Source organism: Eptatretus burgeri, chromosome 1 (genome assembly GCF_056783735.1).
Source record: "Eptatretus burgeri isolate ZD-2024b chromosome 1, Ebu_testis_v1, whole genome shotgun sequence".
Lineage (NCBI taxonomy): Eukaryota > Metazoa > Chordata > Myxini > Myxiniformes > Myxinidae > Eptatretus > Eptatretus burgeri.
In genome coordinates, this window is record NC_140961.1 from 37,979,995 (window position 1) to 38,003,834 (window position 23,840).

The following is a 23,840-nucleotide window of genomic DNA, read 5'->3' on the forward strand; positions in this document are numbered from 1 at the left end:
AATTTCGGGAGGATAAGGATAGTGATCGTAAGGGCGGGAGTTTGGGTGAATTTTCGGAAGCCTCCCGATGAAATCGGGAGGGTTGGCATTGCTGGATTACGTCTCACAAGGTAGAACCGCATAATCTGCACAGAACAACCATCCGTCTGCCACCCAGACGATTGTTCCTGCTAATGCAAACCATTCAATCAGGCACGTGGTGCGATCAGCAGGAAAATTGAAATATGTGGAGTGTGATGAGCACTTCCCCAATCTCCATTGGACATAAAGTCCTCCATCAAAGCGTCACCTCGGCGACTGATTGCACCACGTGCCTTCTGGTTGAATGGTATATATATATATACATATAAAATATATAAATATGGTTTTGGAAAACTTACCCCAGGGGGAGAGCATACATGGACACGGAGGTGACCTGAGAATCAGTTATGTCATTAGTCTTTGCATAGGTAGTCCTTCATCCGTTGTGAAAGGGCTGTTTGGGGGGCATGTAATGGCGAGACTGTATTTGTTCTGTGTAATGAATCCCCCCTCCCCCTCTCTTATTTTCAATGTTTCTTCTTTCACACCATCGTTCTGTTCAATACCTGTTACTTTCAATCATCCCTCCATTTCCCCCATCAGCCCGTTTCAACGGACGACCAATAATCTCCCCTCCATCAAACATCCTTTCAACAGTCCCTCCTTCACCCCATAAGTCTTACCTTCAATCTTGGTGCTTGGTGACCCATCGGCTGCTCTCGCATGCATGTTCGTGTGGCGCTTGGTGCTCGTCGTGGCCTGCGAGGTGCGGTGCTTCTCGCTGACGTGGTGCAGTGCAAAACAGTGCGACTGGGCATTTTGCGCGCAAAGGAGGTGGCGGGGGGGCTCTTGTCGCGGCTTTGGGCGTGTAAAGGGCAAGCGGGCGGGGAGGGCTTCGTTGACGGTTCCCTCAGAATGGCGCGGAAATTTCCACAAGTGACGTCATGCACCCACCCCACTCAGCTGCGGACCAATGGGAGCGGGAGAATGCTTGTGGGAGGAGGGGAAGAAAGCTGATGTGAAGAAGAAGTAGAAGCGCGAAGAGAAGGAAACAGTCGGGGCGGGGTGAGCACGTGGTGCGAAACAGTCGGGGCGGGGTGGGCACGTGGTGCGAAACAGTCGGGGCGGGGTGAGCACGTGGTGCGAAACAGTCGAGATTCGAGTGAGCAGGAATGAAAAGCGCTCGTGAGCAAACGGCTCAAACAGCAGAAAGGGGAAACGAGCGGGACAAGCTCACATGAGCTCAAGACTGACAGATTGAGAAGACTCGTGAGGGAAAGAACAAAAAACGTGTGAGGGGAAAGAAAGGAAGGTTTCACGAGCAGTTGGTGTGAAGCCTCTGTGGAAAAAAAAAATAACACTCCGACGAGCGTTATCGTGCCCTGTGGATCTTGCCAGCCATGAAGGACGAGGAGGGTGAATGGCAGCACCTCATCGACGGGGGTCTGAGGAGGAGGTGAGTTGCACATCTAGTTTGCGTACTTGGGTGCCAGAGAGGACTCGCCTACTGGGTCTGGGCACCTCGGTGATGTGGCTGCGTGTCCTCATCGCCACTACCCATCTTCCCCATCCATTTTCCTCCACATTCTCTTGTATATTTGTGTGGGATGAGGGAGAGAAGGAAAGACTGCTTTCCTTTTCTCCATACATTACTTTTATTTTATTTTCAAGTCCTTCTTTTATTCTTCACCCCTGAGTGAATGACGGCGGTCTATTGTTTTAGTAAGATTGACGAAGAATACGTGTTATGTGGTTAATCTGCTCCTATGTGCCTTTTTTTGCTTTCTTGCTTATAAACACTTGCTTTTAAATGACTGGAAATACCAACAAATATCACGTTCGAATTGCGAACATACCCCGTGGGAGTTCATTCGTACAACTCTCAGGTGAGCGATACCACGGACGACAGGTAGTTTTTAAATTTGGTAAGATTTTCATCGCATCAGAAAAAGAAACCAGAACACCTCACGAGAGAGGCTAGTTTCATGTTATCATTTGTGACTTAATTTTGCGTTGGGCATCGCCCGGCGCATATAAAAAATTTTTTAAAATAATTTAAAGAAAATGGGCCGAAAGGGCCGTTTCTCGGCCCACAGGGCCGGAATCGCACTTTGGGCTCAGTTAATGCCTGGGAATGGTCTCTGGAATATACCTGTCAAGTTTGGTTCGGTTCCGTTTACGAACAACCAAGAAATAGCAATTTTAAAAAAATGGGCCGAGAGGGCTGTTTGTCGGCCCAAAGGGCCATAATCTCACTTTGGGCTCAGTTAATACCTACAGAGTGACCTGAAGAATATACCTGTCAAATTTGGTCTGGTTTCTTTCACAAATCACCAAGAAATAGCAATTTTAAGAAAATGGGCCAAAATGGGCCGTTACTCGGCCCGAAGGGCCGGAATCGCACTTTGGGCTCGGTCAATACCTGCACATCTTGTGTATGCCTGTCAATTTTCATTCAATTCTGTTCACGAATAATGGAGAAATAGACGTTCAAATGAACTGTACACAAGAAAAGAGAGAACGCGAGCGGCGCCTAGACCCCGTGGGGTGGAAGACCCCACGGAGGTAATTATTTATTGCAAACACAAGCAAGCAATGTCTTGGTTGTCTTTTCCTTCATTGGTTCGATGCAGTGCACAAGTATAGTAAGATGGGATTGTTTTACCCCAATAATTAGCTTTATCAGCCAGCACACTCTCAGTGTAACGCTTGGCAGTTATCCGAGTGTGCGCTGAGGGTAGTGACCCCGATTAGCCAGCCGTCCACAGGAAAAATGTCACGCGAAGTCATGTAACCCTGCCCGGATTGGCCGTGCCAATCAGCGTTAGTGTTTGCTTAGCAAGCTGCTGGTGTACAGAGTTATCAGGACCAGGCGTTCAGGAGGGACCCAAGTGCTTCCCCTCGTAGCAAGCCTCAAACCCCAGATCTGTGATATATATATATATATATATATATATATATATATATATATATATATATATATACATATTGTTATGGATTTCAGAATCGGATCCGACTAATGCATACAATATTCAGGTCCTCAGACAGTTATTTCCATAAATCCATCCATCCATTGGGACCATACTCTGTACAGAGCGGTCGGTGCTGCCGAAGCAGTTTCCTTGGCTATTGGGCACAATCCTGGATGGGTCGCCACTCTGACGCAGGATACTCGAATGACTCGCTCATCCCATTAAGCTGGTACTCATTTTGCCGACCTCGGAAGGATGGCAGGCTGAATCAACCCCCTGGTGAAGTAATTCAGCAGGCAACGAGGCTTGAACTCTGGACCCTTCGATTCCAAGCTGCAACCCTAACCATGAAGCCAACACCAGGCTCCATATGAATTTCCATAAATGAATGTCCAGAATAGACCCATCCCCTTGTCTGGTGGGATTCTAACTCTGATGCATTGGAGAAGGGTATAGAACAGATTCCCTTTCTTATGGGATGGCCTTTTTATCTTTACGACAGACACATTCATGCACGTGAGATAGCCGTTAGCCTGACGGAGGCTCGTTTACCCCCTTCCCATCAGGACGCATTGGCTTGGAGGTGAACGATATATTTACACTTTGGACTTACAGGACATTTGATTAAGCACACCGTGGGCTTTTCCTGAACAGTTATTCTGACGGTCAAATACGGCTGTGGATCATTTACATCACCCACCTATCTTTCATTGACGTTCGACACCCACCTCTCTTTCACCGACGTTGACGTCCACCTTTTTCCATCGACGTTTGCTGCCCAGTTTGGCAACTCTATGGATGCTGGCTGGCTCTTGTTCGTGTGGGGCTGAACGAGGAAGGGATGATCACGCGATTGACGGTTGTAGGTCATGTGCAGTGATGTGCCAATGGGCAAGGTGGATTTGGCTGAAGTCTGCTTGAGGCTCCGCCCACACCGGTCGCCGACAAAAAGGACGGGAGGACCGCTTTCCAGTCAGTTGGTGACAATTCCTGACAGTTGGTGACGGTTCCTTACAGCTCCTGACCATTGGTGACGGTTTCTTACAGCTGTCCGTTGGTTACAGCTCCCGATTGCTCCTGACGGTGGATGACGGTTGGACCGTTCCTGCTGGTTTTGCTTGGTATCTGCTCTTGGCGTACCTGATTCTTGACGTCCCTGGTTTCTCGGGGTGACGACATGACGCTGATTGGTGTTTGAGCCTGTTTGCGGGCAGGTGCACGACAAGGCAGGGTGCTGGCAACGGACCAAGGCACGCTCACACATTTTGGGACATTTTATTGGACGCAAGATGACTTCTGCCTTGGTAACCCGAGACCGGATATCTTTCTGCCCTGAATGATCTGCTGGGTACGCTTGTCTCATGTTTAATTGTTAAGTAAGGCATAGTGATAAGTATCTGCTCTTTGTCTGTTTTTATATCAATGCCTGTTTAATTCTTTATTTGTTTGAGATTATTTTGATTGATTTGAATTTACCTATTTAGCCCACAAGGAAATATAAAGTTCTTCAGTTTATTTATTTTTCTTCTTGATAAATTCCTTGTTGACGTTTCAAACTGTCCGTGCTTGTCCTTTCCTTCCATTGATCCAGCATTGTCTGAACCCAGGTAGACTGGGAGGTAATTCCCAAACTAATTAACCTTCCGGTTCTTCCGGACTGTTGGACTTCCGGTTCTGGGTTTGGAGCGACAACCGGGTCTCTCAGCACTCTCTGCTGACTTTATTAAATCAAAGTTTTCGGACGTTATTTGTCCCGTTTTAACTGTTTTCTCACCTACATGTACCTGTGTTCCTAGTTCGCTTTTGTTTCAAAAATCGTGCCATTTTGTGAGTTTTCGTCAAACTTGTCTTACTGGGCTCCTTGAGGCCAACCCACCCTTCCCCTCTTGGTGTACGATCGTTACCTTCGCATTCTGCGAAAGGTTATGTTTTGGTCGGCATGTATTTATTTATTTATTTGTAATCTTGTGATTCGTATAACTCAAAAAGTATTAAACCGAATTGCATGAAATTTGCTGGGATGATTGGTTATTAGCCAGGAAGCATTCGATTAGATTTTGGGATCGTTCGGGTCAAAGGTCAAAAAAAGGTCAAAATCGTCTTTTTACGATAACACGGTCAATTTTTATTCAATTTGCATGCAACTAACGCCAAAATGTTCAGAATTCAACGCCTCATCTTGTGATATGCAATATGACACAATGACGCCCATACTCTTGTAACCGGTTAGGGGTCGAAGGTCAGGGGGGTCACGACCTTGAAAAATATGCGGTTTTGTCATAACGCGGTCAATTCTTGTCCGCTTTACATGAACCCAGCACCAAAATGTTCAGAATTTAATGCCCAATCTTGTGACACAATGACGTCATAACACATGTCACCGGTTGGGGTAAAATGTCGGGGGGGGGGGGTCACGACCTTGAAAAATATGCGGTTTTCGGCATAACTCAGTCAATTATTATTCGATTTGCATGAAACCAGCATCAAACGAGATTACCTTCTCTTGTTGAAACGTTGTATTCACCGAGCTTGCGAGTGAAGACTCGCCAAAACGACGTGAGTTGATTGTTGTTTAGTCCGTAGCCCCCGATAGTCGGGGGGGGGGTCATGACATTATAACTATGTGGTTTGTGTCATAAGACCATTCATATGAAACCAGTTTTCCACACTCATACCAAGAACAAAAAAAGTAGTGGCGGCGAAGGTATGCGCTCTATGAGTGCCCGTTCTAGTCTTGTTTTTATTTGTATTCTCTCCCGATTACCTTCAATTCATATTTTCCCTACTTTCCCAATGCCCCTCATCTATTCCCTCCCAACTAAACACTCTGTTTCTTGTCTTAACCCCCCCCTCCAAAAAAAAACTTTCTCCCTGCATACCCACGAGTCCGGATCCTTCTTCTCTTCCTCCTCCTGCCGGCAGCATCTTTATTCTACTTGAGCTGACCCACTCTCGCCATAACCTTCACAATTTCTTCCCACAACCCTTCCATTCTCAAATCTTACCTATTCTTCAAAAATATATCAAAATTAATAATTTTCCTTGTATCCTTTCGATCTATACACCTCCAATAACCACGTGTGTCTCTCCACCCTCTTCCTGATACCTTTCATCGACCCAGCAGCTTCATTCTGCGTTTACAGTTCCAAATTCACTACACACCTCCACGATTTTACTTCAACCTTCCCTTTTCCGAATGTTATGCAATCCTTATTTAAAATAATTAAATTCACTTTTGACGATACACCTCCCATAGCCACGTGCTTCTCCCGTAACCACATAATCTGTTTACACCCCCTGCGTTTTACCGATCCAAATTCACCATTCACCTCACAATTTTTTTCAACCGTTCCATTACCTAATCTGATGAAAACTCTCAAATAATAATAATGATCTCTTATAATGCTTCATCTTCCTCTTTCACATGTGTGGTACTCATTACTGTATCACAATGCACGACTCTTCTTCAATTTCAACAGACTGCTCTCGATTCGACCTTTCCCTCATACCTTGCGTAAAAAATCCATCTCTTACAGCGTTTCTTCTCTCCATTCTCTGAATTCGCCTTTATTGCATCCCTCAAGAAATGTCTTTAATCACGTCTCTGACTTAAAAATTAACAAAACCCAGTTTGCAATGAATGTCTCTTTGGGAGTGACGAGGATGGATAGGATAAGAAATGAGTATATTAGAGGGACAGCGCAGGTAGGACGGTTTGGAGACAAAGTGAGAGAGGCGAGACTGAGATGGTTTGGACATGTGCACAGGAGGGAAGCGGAGTATATCGGGAGAAGGATGTTAAAGATGGAGCCGCCAGGCAGGAGGAGAAGAGGAAGGCCAAAGAAGAGGTTCATGGATACGGTGAGGGCGGGCATGCGAGTGTTTGGAGTGTCAATGGAAGATGTGGAGGATAGAGCGAAATGGAGACTGTTGATCCGCTGTGGCGACCCCGAACGGGAGCAGGCCGAAAGAAGAAGAAGAAGAAGAGTTTGCAATGAATGTTCGCATTCCATCAACCATTCTTTTTTCCAATTTCAGTGCCAACTCACCCCTCTCACCCCTCTCACCCTCCCTCTCAAAGCAACCATCACACTCTTCACCCTCCAAGCTTCCCTTTCACCTTTCTCAAAAACTCCCCCTCACCTTTCTCCCTCAACTCTCCCCACTCACCCTTCTCCCACCATTTACCCCTTTCACTCACCCTTCTCAAAGTTGCTCCCCCTCTCATCCACAAAGCTGCCTCCTTCCCCAGCTCTCTCACCTCCATATCATCACTCCACCTCATCAAATCCTCAACTGCCTTCTGTCCCATCTTCTCCCCCCTTCTCCCCCAGCACCACAGAGCCTTTTCCACTCCTCATCTGGCCCCCTCCCCAAGCTATTCTGCAATCCCCCACACTCTTTCAACAACTCTCCTTACCTCCCTCCCTCCTCCCTTGTCCTATCCTCCCCCTCCCCTCCCCTCCACCCAAAGCCTCCTCCCCTCCATCTTCATTAACAGTGTGGACCTCAAATATCCAGGGCCTTCGCTCAAAACTTTCAGATCTTTCCATGCAGGTTGCCACTGACAAACCAGACATAATCTGCTTAACAGAAACTTTCCTCCCTCAAGACGTCGCTGACTCCCAAGTATCTCTCCCGAGTTACTCCCTCCTCCGGTATGACAGACCTGAGCCTCGTCCTGGTGGAGGAGTTGCTCTCTTCATCACAGACTCTATTCCTCACTCTCCATGCACTGCCCTCACTCCCCCACACCCCCAGGAATACCTCTGGCTACGGCTTCCCCTCCACTCCCACCTCATGTTTATATGTGTACTGTACCGTACCATCCACCAAACAGTGATGACTTCATTTACACCTCACAATCCGAAAACATGGACCAACTTCTCTTCTCATCCAAACTCTCTCTTCCTCATATGTGGTGACTTCAATTGTCATCATGGGACTGAATGAATCAGTAAACTTCCCAACCCGGATCTCAACTGATGGATGGTACTCCATCTCTTCTGGATCTGATTTTCACAAATTTCCCTGAAAAGATCTGCTGTTCTTCCTCCGCTACAATCAATTCTTCTGTCCATTTGCTTGTCAAAGGGGACATCTCTCTGGCTGTTCTCAGAGAACCACCTTAGCGCCATTGAGTCTGGCATCTACTCATCCTGTGAATTCTTTCAAAGAAGCTTGCTCTCCCTCATGCACAGATTTATCCCCTCTCGTCTTCAGTTGTCCGACCCTTCCTCCCGCCCATGGGTCAATGAAGCTTGTGGCGAGGCAGTTGTCCTGAAACAACTTGCCTTTGCCTCATGGAAAGCAAACCCAACTGAGGGTAATCTCAGTTCCTTCCATAAAGCTCGGAACAAGTGTGTGTCTACCCTCAGGAGAGCCAGAAAACAACATATTTTTGAGCTCAAGATTGAACTTTCAAACCTCTCTCCCTTCAAATCCTGGTGGTGTCAAATCAAATCTGTTTCTGGTGTATGTTCCCCCTCCATCCCTCCCTTAACTGAAATGGCCACACTGCTGACACCGCACGTGAAAAGGCTGAATGCCTAAACTCGGTGTGTGCATCGAAATATTGCATCCAAAACCCATCCCTTTCTGTACCCACCTAACCCAGTCGCACCCAACTGTCCCTGGACTCTGTGTCCTTTTCTCCTGACAAGGTGGAGAGCTTGCTGTCAAACCTCGACTCGGAGTCTGCAACCGGTCCAGACGGCATCAGCCCACGTGTCCTAAAATCCTGCTCCTCTGCTCTTGCTGACCCTCTCTCTGTTCTATTCACCCTTTCATTTGCTCAAGGTCATCTGCCATCTGCTTGGAAATCAGCAAACATTATTGTCATGCAAAAACTGATCCCTGCAACGACAGACCAATCAGCCTTCTCCCAATCATCAGCAAGGTTATGGAATCCATCATCGCTTCAGACATTAAATCCTTCCTCTTCTCCAATGGCCTGATTTCTGATCATCAATTTGGTTTCAGATGAGGTCACTCTACCCTGGATATGCTGCTTATGCTCTCCCAACAATGGATGGAGATCCTCAATGCCAGACATGAAATCAGAGCCATATCGCATGCTTTTGATAGTCTGGCACCCTGCCCTGCTCACCAAACTCTTCCTATGGTATCCAAGGCCATCTCCACTCATGGCTCGCAGACTTCCTCACCTTTCACAGTCAACGTGTGGCCCTAAATAGAGTTTTTTTTTTTATCCCCTCTTCCTGTCAAGGCTGGAGTTCCTCAAGGCAGTGCTCTGGTCCCTGTTCTTTTTCTGGTTTTCATCAATGATCTCCCCGACTCTCTGGAATATCCTCTTTATCTCTTTGCTGACGACTCCACCCTCTGCCATACCATCTGTCATCCCTCAGACCAGCAAGCAGCAGCTTTTTCGCTCACTGCAGATCTGGGTAAAATCACAAACTGGTCCAACACGTGGAACATGTCTTTCAATCCAGACAAATCTCTCTCACTATGTCTCTCCGAAACGACCGTTTGGAACCCTGCCCCCCCCTCCATCCACTTTCTCAACAATCCTCTGGAAGAAGTCTTTTTTTTCTTTCTTTCAGGCTTCTTGGTCTCCCTATCTGCCATGATCTTTCCTGAGAAAGCCACATTTCCAACCTGGCCTCCAAAGCCGACTGGGAATCCTCCGTCGTGCAAAGTCTTTCCTCGGCCCACCTAAGCTCCTGACCACATACAAAGCTTTCATCCACAGCCTGATGGAGTACTGCTCTACCCTCTGGGTTGGTGCTTCTGCCTCCCACCTTTCTCGGTTTCACGCTGTGGAAACCAAGGCATTTCGGATCATTGGTATCTCCTGTGATGAGGCTGAGTCTTTGGGCCTCTCACTCTATAACCACAGGCAGGTCAGTGGTCTTTCTGTATTCCACTGTCGCCTCTTCGGTCTCGCCCCCCTGCTGTGTCTGTGATATGTCCCCACCATATTTCCGCAGGGTGCTCAAGGTACCCCAACATCCACCTTCTGGTAAAACTACCAAAATCACAAATCACTGCTCACCTTCACTCTTTCATTCCTCTTTTTCCCCACCTTTGGAATAAACTCCCTCACTCTGTTCAATCCCATTCTTCCCCTCAGGCCTTCAAAACAGCTGTTCACCAGCACCTATAATCCTCGATCTTTTCGATATCATCCCCCATCGAAATCCTCAATCTTTTCTACCCCCGTTAATCCACCCCAAACCCACCTCCTTCAAATTCCCTGCTTTCCTTCCTGAAAGTCCCTGTAATGTCCATCTTGTATACCCCGTGTTCCCTGCCCCATCCCTCTCCCTTCCACAGATCTCCTAATGTCTCTGTTCCCCACTGTTTTGTCCTTCCCACTCCCACCCCTTTTGTCTCATGCCTCCTTTGCTGTGCGTTGTGTTTAGCTCTCATACGAGCCTCGACAAGGTGTACAAAAAAAAACAAAAACCTGTCATAGTCAGAATCCATCACTGGTAAGCGCTCGGCCGCCCTACTTAAGATCTAATCAAGATAAGATTGGTGCATTGCCAAGCGCGCGCTCCCTGGTCAGGAAGCCACGTGACCTCTAGTTAGACGGTGGACACTGGAACTCATGGTTAACTGATTGTCGTTTGTGGTTGTAAAGCAACCCACCATACCTCAAAGTGAATTGTGAGCGGTGGCCCCATGTCCGGTTTTTCCGAGGAAAAACGAGGATTAACTCCCTCATAACACACTTGGTACTATTGTGCATGATGGCTCGGGGTCTATTGTGCCTGATGAAGCCGGCAAAACGTTGCTTGAGACCGGGTCAGCTCTCGCTTTTTTTGCTCAAATTAGTGGAATCAATCTAGTTTTTTTTAACTTTTGGTTGGGAGCTGCTTCTTCTTCTTTGAAAAAAAAAAAATTAAAAACAAGTTATATTCTATATTTTATATAGTGCCTTTGGCTTTCTCTGTCTACCCTTCGTCAAAAGACACCGTGCAATTTTTAGCATCCCCCAACTCATGCTCGAGGATGGGACACCCGGCTTAATGTCCATTCAAGGGAAGGCGCACTTTGTTTCCAAATAAAACGCCCTGCCTGTGACACACCAATCCTACAGTTCGTATAAAACATTAACCCAGATTAAACAGCTCAAAGGTAAGTGAGCTACATCTGCACCTTCCTGTCAGACCTTCGGAGTACCCCACACGTCGGCGTTATTATGGTTTCTCATTTTGCTGATTGATGGTATGTTCCGATGTTATCAACTGCGGACGACTATATGAAGTAGAAATTATTCATTTGTCATTTTTGTTTGTTTCTAAGACTCCCAACAAACACAGCAATTAATGCAAGAGCCCTTTCTGAAGCAGACTTTTATCAAACACCTCTCACTGGAGCAGCTCAACAAGAACAGGTATCTGAGAAAGCTCATCAGTGTGCAGTTTGCCTGTCTTCACTGTGCCCTGTCTGAATCTGTTTTTTTTAATCGCAGTGTCATATCCTTATACAGTACTATGACTCAGATATGATCGTGGTCGAGACCTCTAGATTCCAGAAGCTATGTGTTACTTGAAAGGCTTCGAATCAGTGATGCAAAGGAAGACCACGAAAACAGGTGTTTCGTGTTTGCTTTTCTTTTTGGCATGCAAGATATTGAACCCTCTGCAAGATATTCTCAACACCTGAACACCAGTGGCAAATGTCACATTCCGTAAATAATGAATACGTGTTACCGGTATGAGCTGAATTCACAAACTGTTTTGCTATGTTCTTATTTTTCTTCTCATGCAAGCTGGAGAGATGCAGTCCTTTTTATAACCCCATATAAAGCCTACTTTTGGCTTAACTGTTAAGGTGGCTGGCTCAAGGGTCTTATCTTAGGGTCTTGAGTTCGAGCCCCTGTCGTGTCGTTAAAGAATACCAGGTGGGTTGACTCAGCCTGTCATCTTTATGAGGTCAGCAACATGAGTACCAGCTTACTGGAAACAGGGGGCACTGCAGCAGCGGCACAGCTGCGCTGCCAGCAATGATGCAACCAGCAGCCACAGGATGCATACGAAATAATAAACCACAGATAGATTTGATGTGATCTTCATTATTGGAGGAAGAAGGTTAAAAACTTTCAAAACTTTGTGTTCACAGCTCAGCAATCTGCTTACTGCTGCAGTTCAGCGGTAATAAAATACCAATTTCAAAATAATCATAAAAAGTAGACACCTTACCAGGTAAAGCCAAATGACTGCAGGTTTACCTTGGGGAAAAATCCTGTGGATTCGCAATAATTGTCCAGTATTATAGATATCTCGAGACAGGAGAGACCAGCACAATCCACCGCTGCAGCAACCAGGAAAGAAGTCAAATGGCCACGACGATACATTGCATCGGCAGCAGGAAATTTAGAGGGATGTGGGTGTCAGGGCGGGCAGAGTGCAGCGGGGGGGGGGGGGCGTGGAACCTTTTGGAGGGAGTTAATAATGTTCTGTATTCTTGCCTGTTGTGTGCTTCTGGAAATTAATTAGCATTAATGTAAATCATCTAACATTGTAATCTGGCTTTGTTATCCATCAGCCTTCTACTTGTAATCAATAGGCATTTTGTCAGTGCAAGATATGGAGTTGTACCAGGGACCTTCTGGTGTTCAATTATTAGCCTGATCCCAAAAGGAACTCAGCCAAGAGGGATTATGCATAATATTTAAGTGAGATACGCATGCGGTATATACCAAAACTGAATTGGCACTTCACCGTCAGTCTTCACAGGTGTTAGGGTTAGGAAAGCTGGCTTTCCTGGTTTAGCCTTGCATAGACCCTTCCAATTGACTGAGATATAGATGTTAATCATAGTTCTGTACTGTAATAAATTGTGGATGGTGTTGTGATCATGGAAGGAAGGATAGATGTAAATAGTACAAGTTGTTTCATATGCAGCCTGTGGTTGCTGGTTGTATCATTTGTGGAATCGTGGTTGTGCCGCTGATGCAGTGCCCGTGTTCCCAGTCAGTTGGTACTCATTTTGCCGACCTCAGAAAGATGACAGGCTAAGTCAACCCCACCTTGTGTTAATTAAACAGAATGACAGGGGCTTGAACTCAAGACCCTAAGTCTCATGATATCAACCCAGCCACCTTAACTGTGAAGCCAACATCAGGCTTACAATCACACAAGTAAATTAATGTATTAAAAGTAGTGCAACACGTTATATATTCACGCAATCTTCTTGCATATATATATCTTCTTTTTCTTTCGGCTGCTCCCGTTAGGGGTCGCCACAGCGGATGATCCGCATAGTGCTTTGGCACATGTTTTACGCCGGATGCCCTTCCTGACGCAACCCTGGTCGCCTCTTACGACACAGGGATATGGTACACCTATTTTAACCGGAGTATACACCGGCCCAGTACACTGGTGCTCATTTCGCCGACCTCGGAAGGATGACAGGCTGAGTCAACCCCCTGGTGTATTAATTCAGTGGCCCAACGGGGCTTGAACTCAGGACCTTTTGGATCTCAAACCGCTGCCCTAACCACTGCGCCAACACCAGGCTCATATACATATACATATACATATACATATACATATACATATACATATACATATACATATACATATACATATACATATACATATACATATACATATACATATACATATACATATACATATACATATACATATACTTGTATCCTGGTAGTTCTCGTGAACGGAGATTGGGGCAACATTTGAACGTAAGCAAGGACATGAACGGGCAGGAAAAAGGAGGGGAGGGAAGGAAGCAAAGCAGACTGCAAGTAATAGGGTTTGGTTTGGCAGGTCAATGGGGGTAAAGAAGTTGTACGTAGCAATAGGGGGATGACATGCAATGGTTGTGTACCACTTGCTTGACTTTCTGGAGGGAATAGTGTGATTGAACAACCTCTGGAAGGTGGTTCCACAAACAGGAGAAAAGGGTTAAAAAATAAAATAATAATCAGGTGTGCATACTGCAAGCCTGGATTTTGTAAAATAAAACCATCACAGATCATGCCAAATTTCTGCATGTGGAGTTATGATCTTCAGCTTTAACACAAAAAATTATAAAATTGTACTCTTAATTCCAATTTTTCATTAAAAAAAAAATTCATTTTTTTGGAATTTCATTTTTTATTTTAAAGACATTTCAGGTTACCAAACTAACTTCCTTTTATTTCTTGTACTGTTGATTCTATTTCTCTTTCAACACAAGTCTTGAGCCTTGTTTGGGTGAGGAAACAATTCTCTGAGTTACAGGACTTGTGGAATGTTGGCAGAGCAGCTCAGAGGTAGCACATTCAACTTGGAGTGGTCCAATCTGGGATCGATTCACGACCCGACAATAAACAATCACTACTATGATTCACAGGCAGCCAACTGCATCAATAAATGTGCTTGTCAGCATTTGCTAGCAGACATGAAATATCCCACAGTATCATTTACGACAACTCGGCGATTGTCACCGGTTCTCTGGAATAAAAACAAGAAGCGAATACTTCGATATCGCGTGGCTGGGGGCAGTAAAAGTCTCGGTTAAGAATGATGAAACAATTTTGCAGTTATAAAATTTAAATGTAGACACGGTGAATTAGCATGCATGATGGGAAGAGTTGTGACGTTGGACAAATTTCTATTTATAGCCCTCAGATCAAAGGGACGTACGCGGCCATAAGTGTGACAGAAGACACAGGACAGAATAGCCAATTATATAACAGCGCGATGTCACCACGCTGTAATAAAAAAAATCTAAATTCCAACTCGAACCTTCAAGGGGCACTGCATTAAGGACACAGCAGAACTTCCATAAATGATATCAAAAGGGTAAACCAGGTCCTTCCGATGAATCAATGAAGTGCTTGTGGAAGGGATGGTTAACATCTAATCTTTATGTGGAGTGTCTGTCCTCAAGTAAACCAGTATATGGCTTCATATAATAGTCACTACAATGCTAAAACCAGAAAGATAGAACCAAAGAGGTGATGTGATTTGAAGGAAAACAATAGCATTTACGTAGTGAGTACGGAAACTAGATCGGGAACCCATCAATGAAACTGAAGTTTGACACAGATTTGCCTTAAAATCAGGAAAAGTGTTCAGCGGTACAAAGGAAAGGATTGAAAGGTGCGTATTGTGGCTTGACTGGCTTCTAGCCATTATAAATGGAGATCACACCAAGCTGCAGGATTCTGCAGAGCAGAGAGCGTTGCGAGAGGGTACGCTTGGCTCACCAACAAAGGTGCAAAGTGGGAAGAGCCAAATGGAGGAAGGGGTGGGGGGGGGGGGAGAGATTGAATTGACATAAAATTGAGTCATGGTTGCTTCCATGACGTGAGGGGTGAGAAATACGAAGGTCAGACAAACAAACTGGGTCCAAGCAGAACAGGAGTTGTACTTTGATCCAGATTTGTTTGAAGAACACGGGTCGCAGGCAAAGGGAGCCAAAGATCTGCAGCATGTCAGTTTTGAGCAAGAAGACCTATCCTTTCCAGAATATGAAGTGTTCTTCCATGGATGATCATCTGCTTAAGTTTTCCTCCCATCACCATCCTGAATTTACCGTTCAAAGATTGTTGCACTTTCTACATAGCTTTGTTTCATCCTCCAAGGTGTTCTGATGTTGTTTTAAATGCGTGAATATTGTACAATTGTAGGTAACAGAGGTGATCAACATGAGTCAGAATCAGGTCGAGGTTGTGATGTGTTACCTGCCTGTGCTTCTTTTCAGTCTTGTTAAAGCATCTTTCCTGCCCCCATTCCTAGCTGAAACCAGGATGTAGGACAACAGTAGGAAAGTGCTTCCCCCTCAAACTCAGCAGACAAAAGGAGAAAATGGTGGTTCTTCAGAAAAAATGTCAATGAAACTATGGAGCCAAAGCAGAAGATTTAAAAGTTTCTGAGTCCAGGGAAGAGGTTTTCTGGTGAGAACCACGAGGGGTGATGCAGGTGAGGATGATTGGCTTCTTCCTTAATTATTCCAAATCATTCACCCTCCCAACCACCCATTGTCAACTTCTGCAGATCTGACACAAATTGTGTGTATGATCAATTGTATTTTCTGCTCTGTATTTGTGGATGTGCAGAAACTCAAAAGAGCAAAGGAAAAACCAGGAAGATCAAGCTGAATTGAGTGGAGCCAGTGGATGCAGACAGTGTAAATTAGGTGTTCACCGATCCACAACTTTAAGGTAATCACTGGCAGTTTTACACTCCCCATATTCTTAGTGTTTTGCACTTCCACAGAGCTGCCTTAATGCTGCTTGTTTAAATGCAAAAGCAGCACAAACCCTCATGCAAGACATGCAGATAATGTGGAACAATAAGCAGCAAGAATGCATGTCATCTATTTGTGAAAAAGATTTTTAAAAGAGGGAGTGGTGGGAAATCGACACCCCCTCATCGAAGTCATGCACAGTCAGCAGTGTGGGATGTACATTATCGATTTGTAAAAAGGAAACATTTTCCAGTACAACCCCCATGCTTTTATTTCTCAAAGTATCTGCTTGCAATAACAACACCCATGATCTATCTACAATAAAAAAAAGTTTGAAATCGTCAAAATCCAACATGAGGCACACAAGCTTGGCCGCTAAAGCATTTCCATGGAAAAAAAAAAAAAGAGAAAAGAAAGAAAGGAAGATGCAGAACGTAAGTTAAGTCATTATAAGGCACCAATTGACAGACATCTTGTACCTTTTCCATAAGTCCAAGCTGTAGTTTAAGTTACATCAAAGGCTACCAAAAAAAAACAACATAATTCATGTACACATACTGTTCATTTTACACATTATACAAGGCTGGGGTGGGGAGGGGATGGGGAGGAGGAGGGGTATCAGAAACAGACATGCGCGGGTCTATATTCAATTTACAAAGCAGGTTGCCTTGCCTTCGGCAACAGGAGACGGGGTGTAGCAGAGTCTGATATTGCCGATGCAGGTAGAAAAAGTGATACGCATCAGGTTGTCAGCAATAACTGGCAAAAACAGTAATCAGTCTCCTTCCCTTATGCTGACAGTGGCTTTGCTATTGGGCCTGTGAAGCCTCGGCCGGGTTTACACTTGCAACCCTGCTGAGGCTGCCCACGTCGCTTGAAGCGAGGCTGATCACCACGCCACCGTACTTGTGAAGGGAGTTGCTGGAAAGATTTCAGTGGTGATGTATGTTGAGGTGAGGACAAGAACAGAATAACCACACAATTCCTTTAATCACTTTGCATCCAATTACTTGAGGGACTTAAAACACCTGCATAGCCTCCACGGGAAGGCCTACGTGCATGTGGTGATAGGCTTCCACCCGGCAGCAAGCAATCGGCACACGACATAGTTTGCGTGGAAATTGCACCATTTTTTGTTCAGCATCAAGATTCTCATTTCCTTTCCTTGTTGGCCATGTTGCAGGAGATTATTTTTTGGTGCAGTTTGCAACATGCCAAGCTTGCTGGGGTCACGAGTCCACGTGTTGGCGATAGTACCGTAGCGGGGCTTCAATCCACGCCGTGAAAAATTCAGCATCTCGTTTTCAAGTCCACTGGAGAAAAATCCATGCCGGCGAGTAGAAAACGGAACGTGGACAGCGGAGGGACAAGCGAAGGCCAGGAAAATAAAACATATTGGGAAATGCAAGCAGGTACTGACAGTGTCCTCACTTGTGTTACATTGTCCAAAGAATCATCACAGCTGTGCACAAACAAAAATATAAACTCTGTTCTCAAAATACTTCGATTCAGTGGAGATGGCGGTTTGTAATCAGGCACCAATTAAAGTCAAGCCTGATGGTCTTGTAGTAATCTCAAGCATTTTACTCAATCCTTTACAAACCATTGGCCTTTAGTACAAGCACCTTCATGGGCTTCTTTTTTTAAAACTGAGATTTTTCCCTGCAGGGAGAGTGCTTACAGCAGATCACTCTGTCGCTTCACTGAGAATGAAAGCAAGTGGAGAAAGTGAGCGATCAGAGGTTTTCATTGTGGCACTTCCAGAGCAGAGGTCTCAGTCTTCTGCGTGTGCCACGGGTGCACTTGAAAACCAAATTTTAATATATTTTTTTTTTTCTTGCGGATTTCCTAAAAGAGCAAAACGCTGCACTTTCAGTTAATGGTTCGAAGGAAGGAAAGCGGTCAACTTCACGCGACTGCATCGCCGGGACACCCGCGAGGATCACTCTCATCCCTCGTAATAGCGTGGCATCTCGCACTGCTCGCAGCGGTTCAGCGCAGGGTGGTTAAGAAATGTGCAAGCCTTACAGCTCCACTGCACGCCCTCCTCCTCGTCCTCGTTGGAGGGGTTCTCCTGCTTTTCTGCAGAACAGGCAGCACCAAGCCCTGTGTGCCAACCAGGCAACCGAAAAGCCTCATCCAAAGCTGGGGATGTTGGTCGTGAGCACAGCACCACACAAAACAGCCATTGAGATTGCAAAGCTTAACAGTGAAGCGAAGCAAGCAAGGGTTAAAACTTAAGAGGATACTGGCATTCTTGCAATAACAGCTAGGTTGCCATAACCTGACTGACCATGTTAAAAAAAAACACTTGTATGAAAAATGTACAGCTCAAGAGAATAAAAAAAAAGGGAAAAATCAAGGCTTTGGCTTCGAGCTTATTGGTGTATAGATGAGGTCCCTATTGCGCTTCCAAAACCAAGCATGACTGGTCAGATTATTTTCAGTCTCTGTTCTAATTGTTTGTTTTTACATTGTTGAAGGTTGTGTTCATCGACGTCCTTGGGAGTTTCGTAATTACACGGGTTACACAACAGGCCTTGCTTGCGTTTTCGACTTGCATCTTCGTCTACTTTCCGTACCCTGTTTCTGTTCTCTACCCTATTCCCCAAACACAAAACTGTTCGTTTCGAAATTGAGAATGTCGTTTGGGCATTCATTACTACACTACATTAACTTCCTTCCATCTTTGTACGTTCTGATGTGTTCATCAAGCATGTTACACATGGCATGGTTTCCTTTTTCCTTATCTTCATCACCACTTTGTTCACCTTCAGTTCTCCAATTCTTCCTCTTACCCCAAACTAAAAAAATATTTGAAGCCTTTCTTTGCCTTTTCACTAAACTCAGTAGCTCAATCCCCCCCAAATCCTCAGGTGTGCTTGTCTGTACAACGAATATTCTCCCTTTTTGTTCCAAATCTACTTTTCCAATTCTCCTCTCCCCTCCTGCATCTCCCCTCTGTCCTCTCCCACTCACTTCTTGCTCTTATCCCATTTCTCTTCCACCCTTCCTCGTTAGGCCCAAAGCAAAATCTGCATCAACTTACTTTTTTTTTTTTACATGCTGTTCAATGAAACACTGCATTGGAGTCATCAGAAGGAAGCAGAAAAGCAAAAAGCAAAGACGGAGTCATCAGGAGGAACCTGGGTAGGATTCGGGTTTCAGAAACCAGGAACCAGGATAGGATTTGGGGGCTTGTGTTCGACTTGCATATTCCCTTGCTCAGTACTATTTTTAATTGTCCCCTTTTCTATCCTGGCCACAATGTTTGTGATCATGTACGGGAACTTCGACTGCAAAAATAACCCAGGCTGTTAACAGTACTTTCACCCAGCCACCATTTCTTTCTTGCTCACAGTTGCCCTTTCTGGTACCCCTCATCAGTCCTCTGTCCAACACCCACCCAATATCAAAGATCGTCATACTAATTTTCAGATCTCAACATCCCAGTAGCATTTTCTAAACGCAACTTTTCTGATAGAAACATTACTCGTACAAAGCATTACAAACTTGTCTTCCTTTCTGGTGTATCCCTTCTACACTTTTAGACACCAGTCTTGTCAAAGTGGTGATGGTGCTGCCTGTGTAACTACCTTCACCCTGTGCCTTACTTTCCTTACTTTATTATTGGTCGATATTGATGACCTCCATTTTCTTGGAAAATATTTGGTACTTTTTTGTCTTTCAGCACAGGAAAGTCCCAAGCTCCAACTCTGTCCCTCCTTCAAGACCAGCTGTCAGATCCACCCCTCCTTCAAGCCCAGCTGTCAGATCCACTCCTCCATCAATATAGTTATCTGGCAAATCTCTGGAAGATGTGCAATCCCTGAAGCTCCTCAGGCTGTCAACCTGTCTTGGGTGATTATATATACACGATATATTCTCCAAACTATTATAGCAGGTAGTCCATAATCTCCAAACACGCCTCCACAGCTGGCCAGCAGCTTGGTATTCCCTACATAGCCAAGTCCATTCTCAGCTCAACACGATTATACAAATCCTTCATCAGAATTACGATTACGTAATAGCTCCATCTTGCCCCTCTGGAGGCAGTCAAGTCAAAAAAGTTTTATATGATTGCTATCTTCTGGCAAGACGCTGAGGATTTCACTGACCGCAGGCAGGTTAGTGCATTCTGTTTTCCCTCCGCACATCTGGCCTCGCTCTTTCAACCCTATTCACTCTGTCCACCTCCAGCCCCTCTGGGTCACACACACCTTCTAGAAACACATACCTAGTTTCACAACTCTAAGATTGATGCTCATCTAAATTCCTTCAGCCCTCTATTCAATCCACTCTGTCTGTGGCCTCATGCTGTTCCCTCCAGTCTGAAGCAGGACATCTTTTAGTCCCCTCATACTTTCTCTGTTCTCTCTTTCTGGATGACCCCCACATCCCTTTCCCCCCCCCCTTCCATTTTTGTCACCATACTTGTTTGTGATGTATCTGTGCATATTTGTCTGGCCATTCCCCTTTTACCCTGCAAGTTATTGCTCTCTGTCACTGCTCCTCCACAAGCCTAGATTCTTGTATAAAAATATATCCATTATGATGTTTGATGGAGACATAACTCGTAAAAAACTGGTGGAGGGTCAGCGGTGAGCTCACCACAAAAAGACAAAAAAAAACAAAAAAACCATGTCAATATTAACTTTAAGAACAAAGTGAACGACTGCTGTCACATTCCACCTTTAGTGATGAGAACAATTGTCATTTGTGAAATTCCCCAAAAAATAAAAACCATGAGGTCAATATAACCAAAAAAGAAAAACCCGTCGTGTCAAGAAAAAAGCGTTTTGGTTATTTATGCTTAATCACATTGGTTTTTGCATTTTGCTCCGAGTAAGGAACTGACGCACTCATTCAAAATGGCAGAATATTTTTTTTTTAAACCACAAAACCAAGGCTCTGTCTGCATAATCCAAACTGTTTGGATTTTAACCAAAATGGAGAGAACTGACATGTTCAGGTTATCGCTAAGCCATTCGTAATCAGCCGCCGCCAAGTCCCTGTGCTGCCATCCCATCCCTTGCTCTCCACCTCATCAGCAAAAATATAGAATTGAGGGGAGGGAAAAAGATAGTCATCTGCCTAATTGTGTATAATTATTATTCTATAATGAAACTTCAAAAAATTTTTTTTTAAAGGATGAACCAGTGTAACAGCCAGAGTTTGAATAATATGGATTGCAATTTTCTCAGCATGCCAGAACAGGAAAGAAAAAGAATAAAAGACGGGAATGAAAGCGAATTAATATTCTAAACTGCAGTTTACATGGAAGTCTGGAAAATCTCGCTCAGTTGGGTGATTACTACAAGATGGAGAAAGGATGGAAATTGGGGGTAAGAGAGGGAAGGGGGCGGTTTGGAGGACATTATTTTGAGCTGCGTCACTAATCTTTATTTGTTTTCCAATGACCAGTATGTTTGCTCGAATGTACAGTTTCAAAATGGTGGTGTGTGCATTGCATTCCTGTCCTGTACCCAAGATCACATTACACAGAGATAGTTCTCCCAAGTGCTTGAGGTGGATGGATCGTCTGCCATATTTTGCAAATAGTCTGTCGTTACAACTTTCCTACCCATAGTGGAAACGTGTTCAGTTTAGTGAGAAGAGCTGGCAGACTTCCTGGAAACTCACCAGTGAGTAGAAACTTTCCGACCCACCCTACTGTGTTCCTCGAGGAAATACGATTGAGATTTTGCAGAGTCACCATTCCCAGCATAACAAACAAAGCGAATCCCTTTCCGCGTGTGAAAGAGTACCAAGACCCATTTCACCAGTTCTGCATAAAAGAGTCTGCATCACTGTCTGTAATGTTACGCCAGTGGTGGCCTATTTTGGTGAGGACTCTACGGCATCCCACAAGTATGGGGTTCAAATCCAACTGTGGGCAGCAGCATCAAGCATTTGCATCCGAATCTTCAGGAACTCGGATTATCCTGCGATTAAACTGCCGTGTCGCTATTAAATTGTTACCACCCGGTCAGGGTGACATGCGATACCAATTCAATCATTATGGTTGATTACCATTCATTCCTCTCCAGTTATTTATGTCAATGGGTACTACTCTTCACTTATAAATCTACCTTTGCAGTTCGAATTTGTAGGGTGGTCAGAGTTGAAACTGTTCCCAAATCACAGTGACAGCAGCAAACTAGCATCAACCCAACAAATTGAATGTAACAGCACAGCACCATCCTATTTTACAGCTATCATCAATATGCAGTCATTAGTTCAAATAATTATGTAACATTTACCAGTTAAATAAACAATCACTCAAATTCACCCTTAATTCCACATTTAGTGTTAAAATGAGAATGGAAAGGGGGAGAGGGGAGCAGCAGTATGGACATACCCCGCCCTTGAATGGGCGTGGCTAGAGGTCCCTGCTGCCCACTATACAGGTTCCTGTAGAAATTATCAATGTTCGCAGGGTTGAAGTTTGAACCTGAAGGGAAGGAAGAGAAAGGATGAGGTGAGATTGCTACAAGAGTAACTGACTCATGGCAACAGATTAAAACTATAATTGCAGAAACAATATTCGCAAACACACTTAATGTCAACACCCCCTTGCCCCCCCCCCTGCCCCACCACCCCAATTCACTTTTACCTCTATTCAATCAAAAGGAAGAAGTATCTGAAGAACTGTGGTAAGGTATGTGGTGCCAAGTGCTGTATGGATCGGCTTAAATATAAAGGCTCAGGAGGACCAAATCACTAATTTTGTGACCAATTTTGAACTTTGACTCCTTGTGAAGTAGATAGTAGAAAAATCGTGCAAATTATGATACAAGCATCAAATTTGGAATTTCTGTTCTGCAGGGCTTTCTGATCAAATCTGCCCAATTGGCCATTTGAAAATCCAAATTTTGAAAAATTAGAAAAAAAAATAAATAAATTTTGAAGTCACAGATGGCTGAAATTCTTGAAGTGCAAGTGAACATCCCAGACAGAGAACAAAGGGGAGATGCAGTCATCATTGATGGCTCAGCACTTATCAATACCCTATCTCCACGCACTTCAAAGATATTTGATGACTATGCTAAAGAAGACATCATCCCAAAGGTGGAATCCGATGGTGCCAGGTACGAGAGGGTCGACGTAGTGTTTGTGTACAAGAAGTCAAGTCTGAAGTCCGAGGCAAGGAATCAGAAGAAGAGTGACAGGAACCAGTAAGACCCCAAGTAACTGGAGAAGCTTTCTTCGAGATGACAGCAACAAGACTGAGCTGTTTCATTTCCTTGCGGAAAAGATGTGTGAAGCACAGACGACAAGCACAGTCATTGTCCCAAAAGGAGAAAATGCCATTAGCAACACAAGGAAGTCACTGGATGCTGTGTCTCCATGTTGTCATGAAGAAACTGACACTCGAATATTTGTACACGCCAGGGATGCAACAACGGATGGAAGCAAGTCCATTATCATTAAGGCTAATGACATGGACGTACGAGTCATAGCAATATCTGTACTGCCATCATTACAGGAACTAGGTCTTGAGAACATGTGGATTGCCTTTTAGTGAGGCAACTTAGCATAACAATTGTGCATTTTGTGAGGAAAGCACCAAATTTGGCACACTAGTAGCCTATCATATTATTAACAGATTTGGATATTGGGCCATCTCAAAATTTTTGATGGCAGTGGAAAATGGCTGCCACAGCCATCAGCCGC

General features: G+C 44.6%; 2 protein-coding genes and 1 long non-coding RNA gene across 19 annotated transcripts in view; 1 reads left to right on the forward strand and 2 right to left on the reverse strand.

Moving 5' to 3' along the window:
• Positions 1 to 12,350, reverse strand: part of LOC147034273 (syntaxin-11-like) — a 110,573-nt gene extending 98,223 nt beyond the window's left edge. The window contains exon 1 of one of the 2 annotated variants that reach the window (XM_085879890.1): positions 12,196 to 12,350. The gene's annotated coding sequence lies outside the window, so the exon portion shown is untranslated. Of the gene's footprint in view, positions 1 to 704; positions 727 to 12,195 lie in introns of those variants that run through there. The other variant, XM_085879907.1, reaches the window with a different exon arrangement.
• On the forward strand, positions 1,122 to 18,185 carry LOC147034274 (uncharacterized). 9 transcript variants are annotated; one of them, XR_015057793.1, is made up of 6 exons: positions 1,122 to 1,477; positions 11,268 to 11,358; positions 11,455 to 11,679; positions 15,713 to 15,895; positions 16,033 to 16,137; positions 16,965 to 18,185. It is a non-coding gene; the product is annotated as an uncharacterized LOC147034274 (long non-coding RNA). The 9 variants fall into 9 exon arrangements; XR_015057801.1 differs by having other exon boundaries at positions 1,124 to 1,477; positions 11,437 to 11,559; XR_015057792.1 differs by having other exon boundaries at positions 1,126 to 1,477; positions 11,455 to 11,559.
• TAB2 (TGF-beta activated kinase 1 (MAP3K7) binding protein 2) overlaps positions 16,409 to 23,840 on the reverse strand; it is a 117,648-nt gene continuing 110,216 nt past the window's right edge. For 5 of the 8 annotated variants that reach the window (XM_085879785.1, XM_085879775.1, XM_085879766.1 and 2 more), the window contains 2 exons: positions 22,525 to 22,617; positions 16,409 to 18,308 (listed from right to left, as the gene is read on the reverse strand). In XM_085879785.1, coding sequence (XP_085735911.1) covers positions 18,112 to 18,308; positions 22,525 to 22,617 — 290 coding nt within the window. In that variant the 3' untranslated portion in view covers positions 16,409 to 18,111. The remainder of the gene's footprint in view (positions 18,309 to 22,524; positions 22,618 to 23,840) is intronic. The other 3 variants (XM_085879806.1, XM_085879814.1, XM_085879821.1) reach the window with 3 other exon arrangements.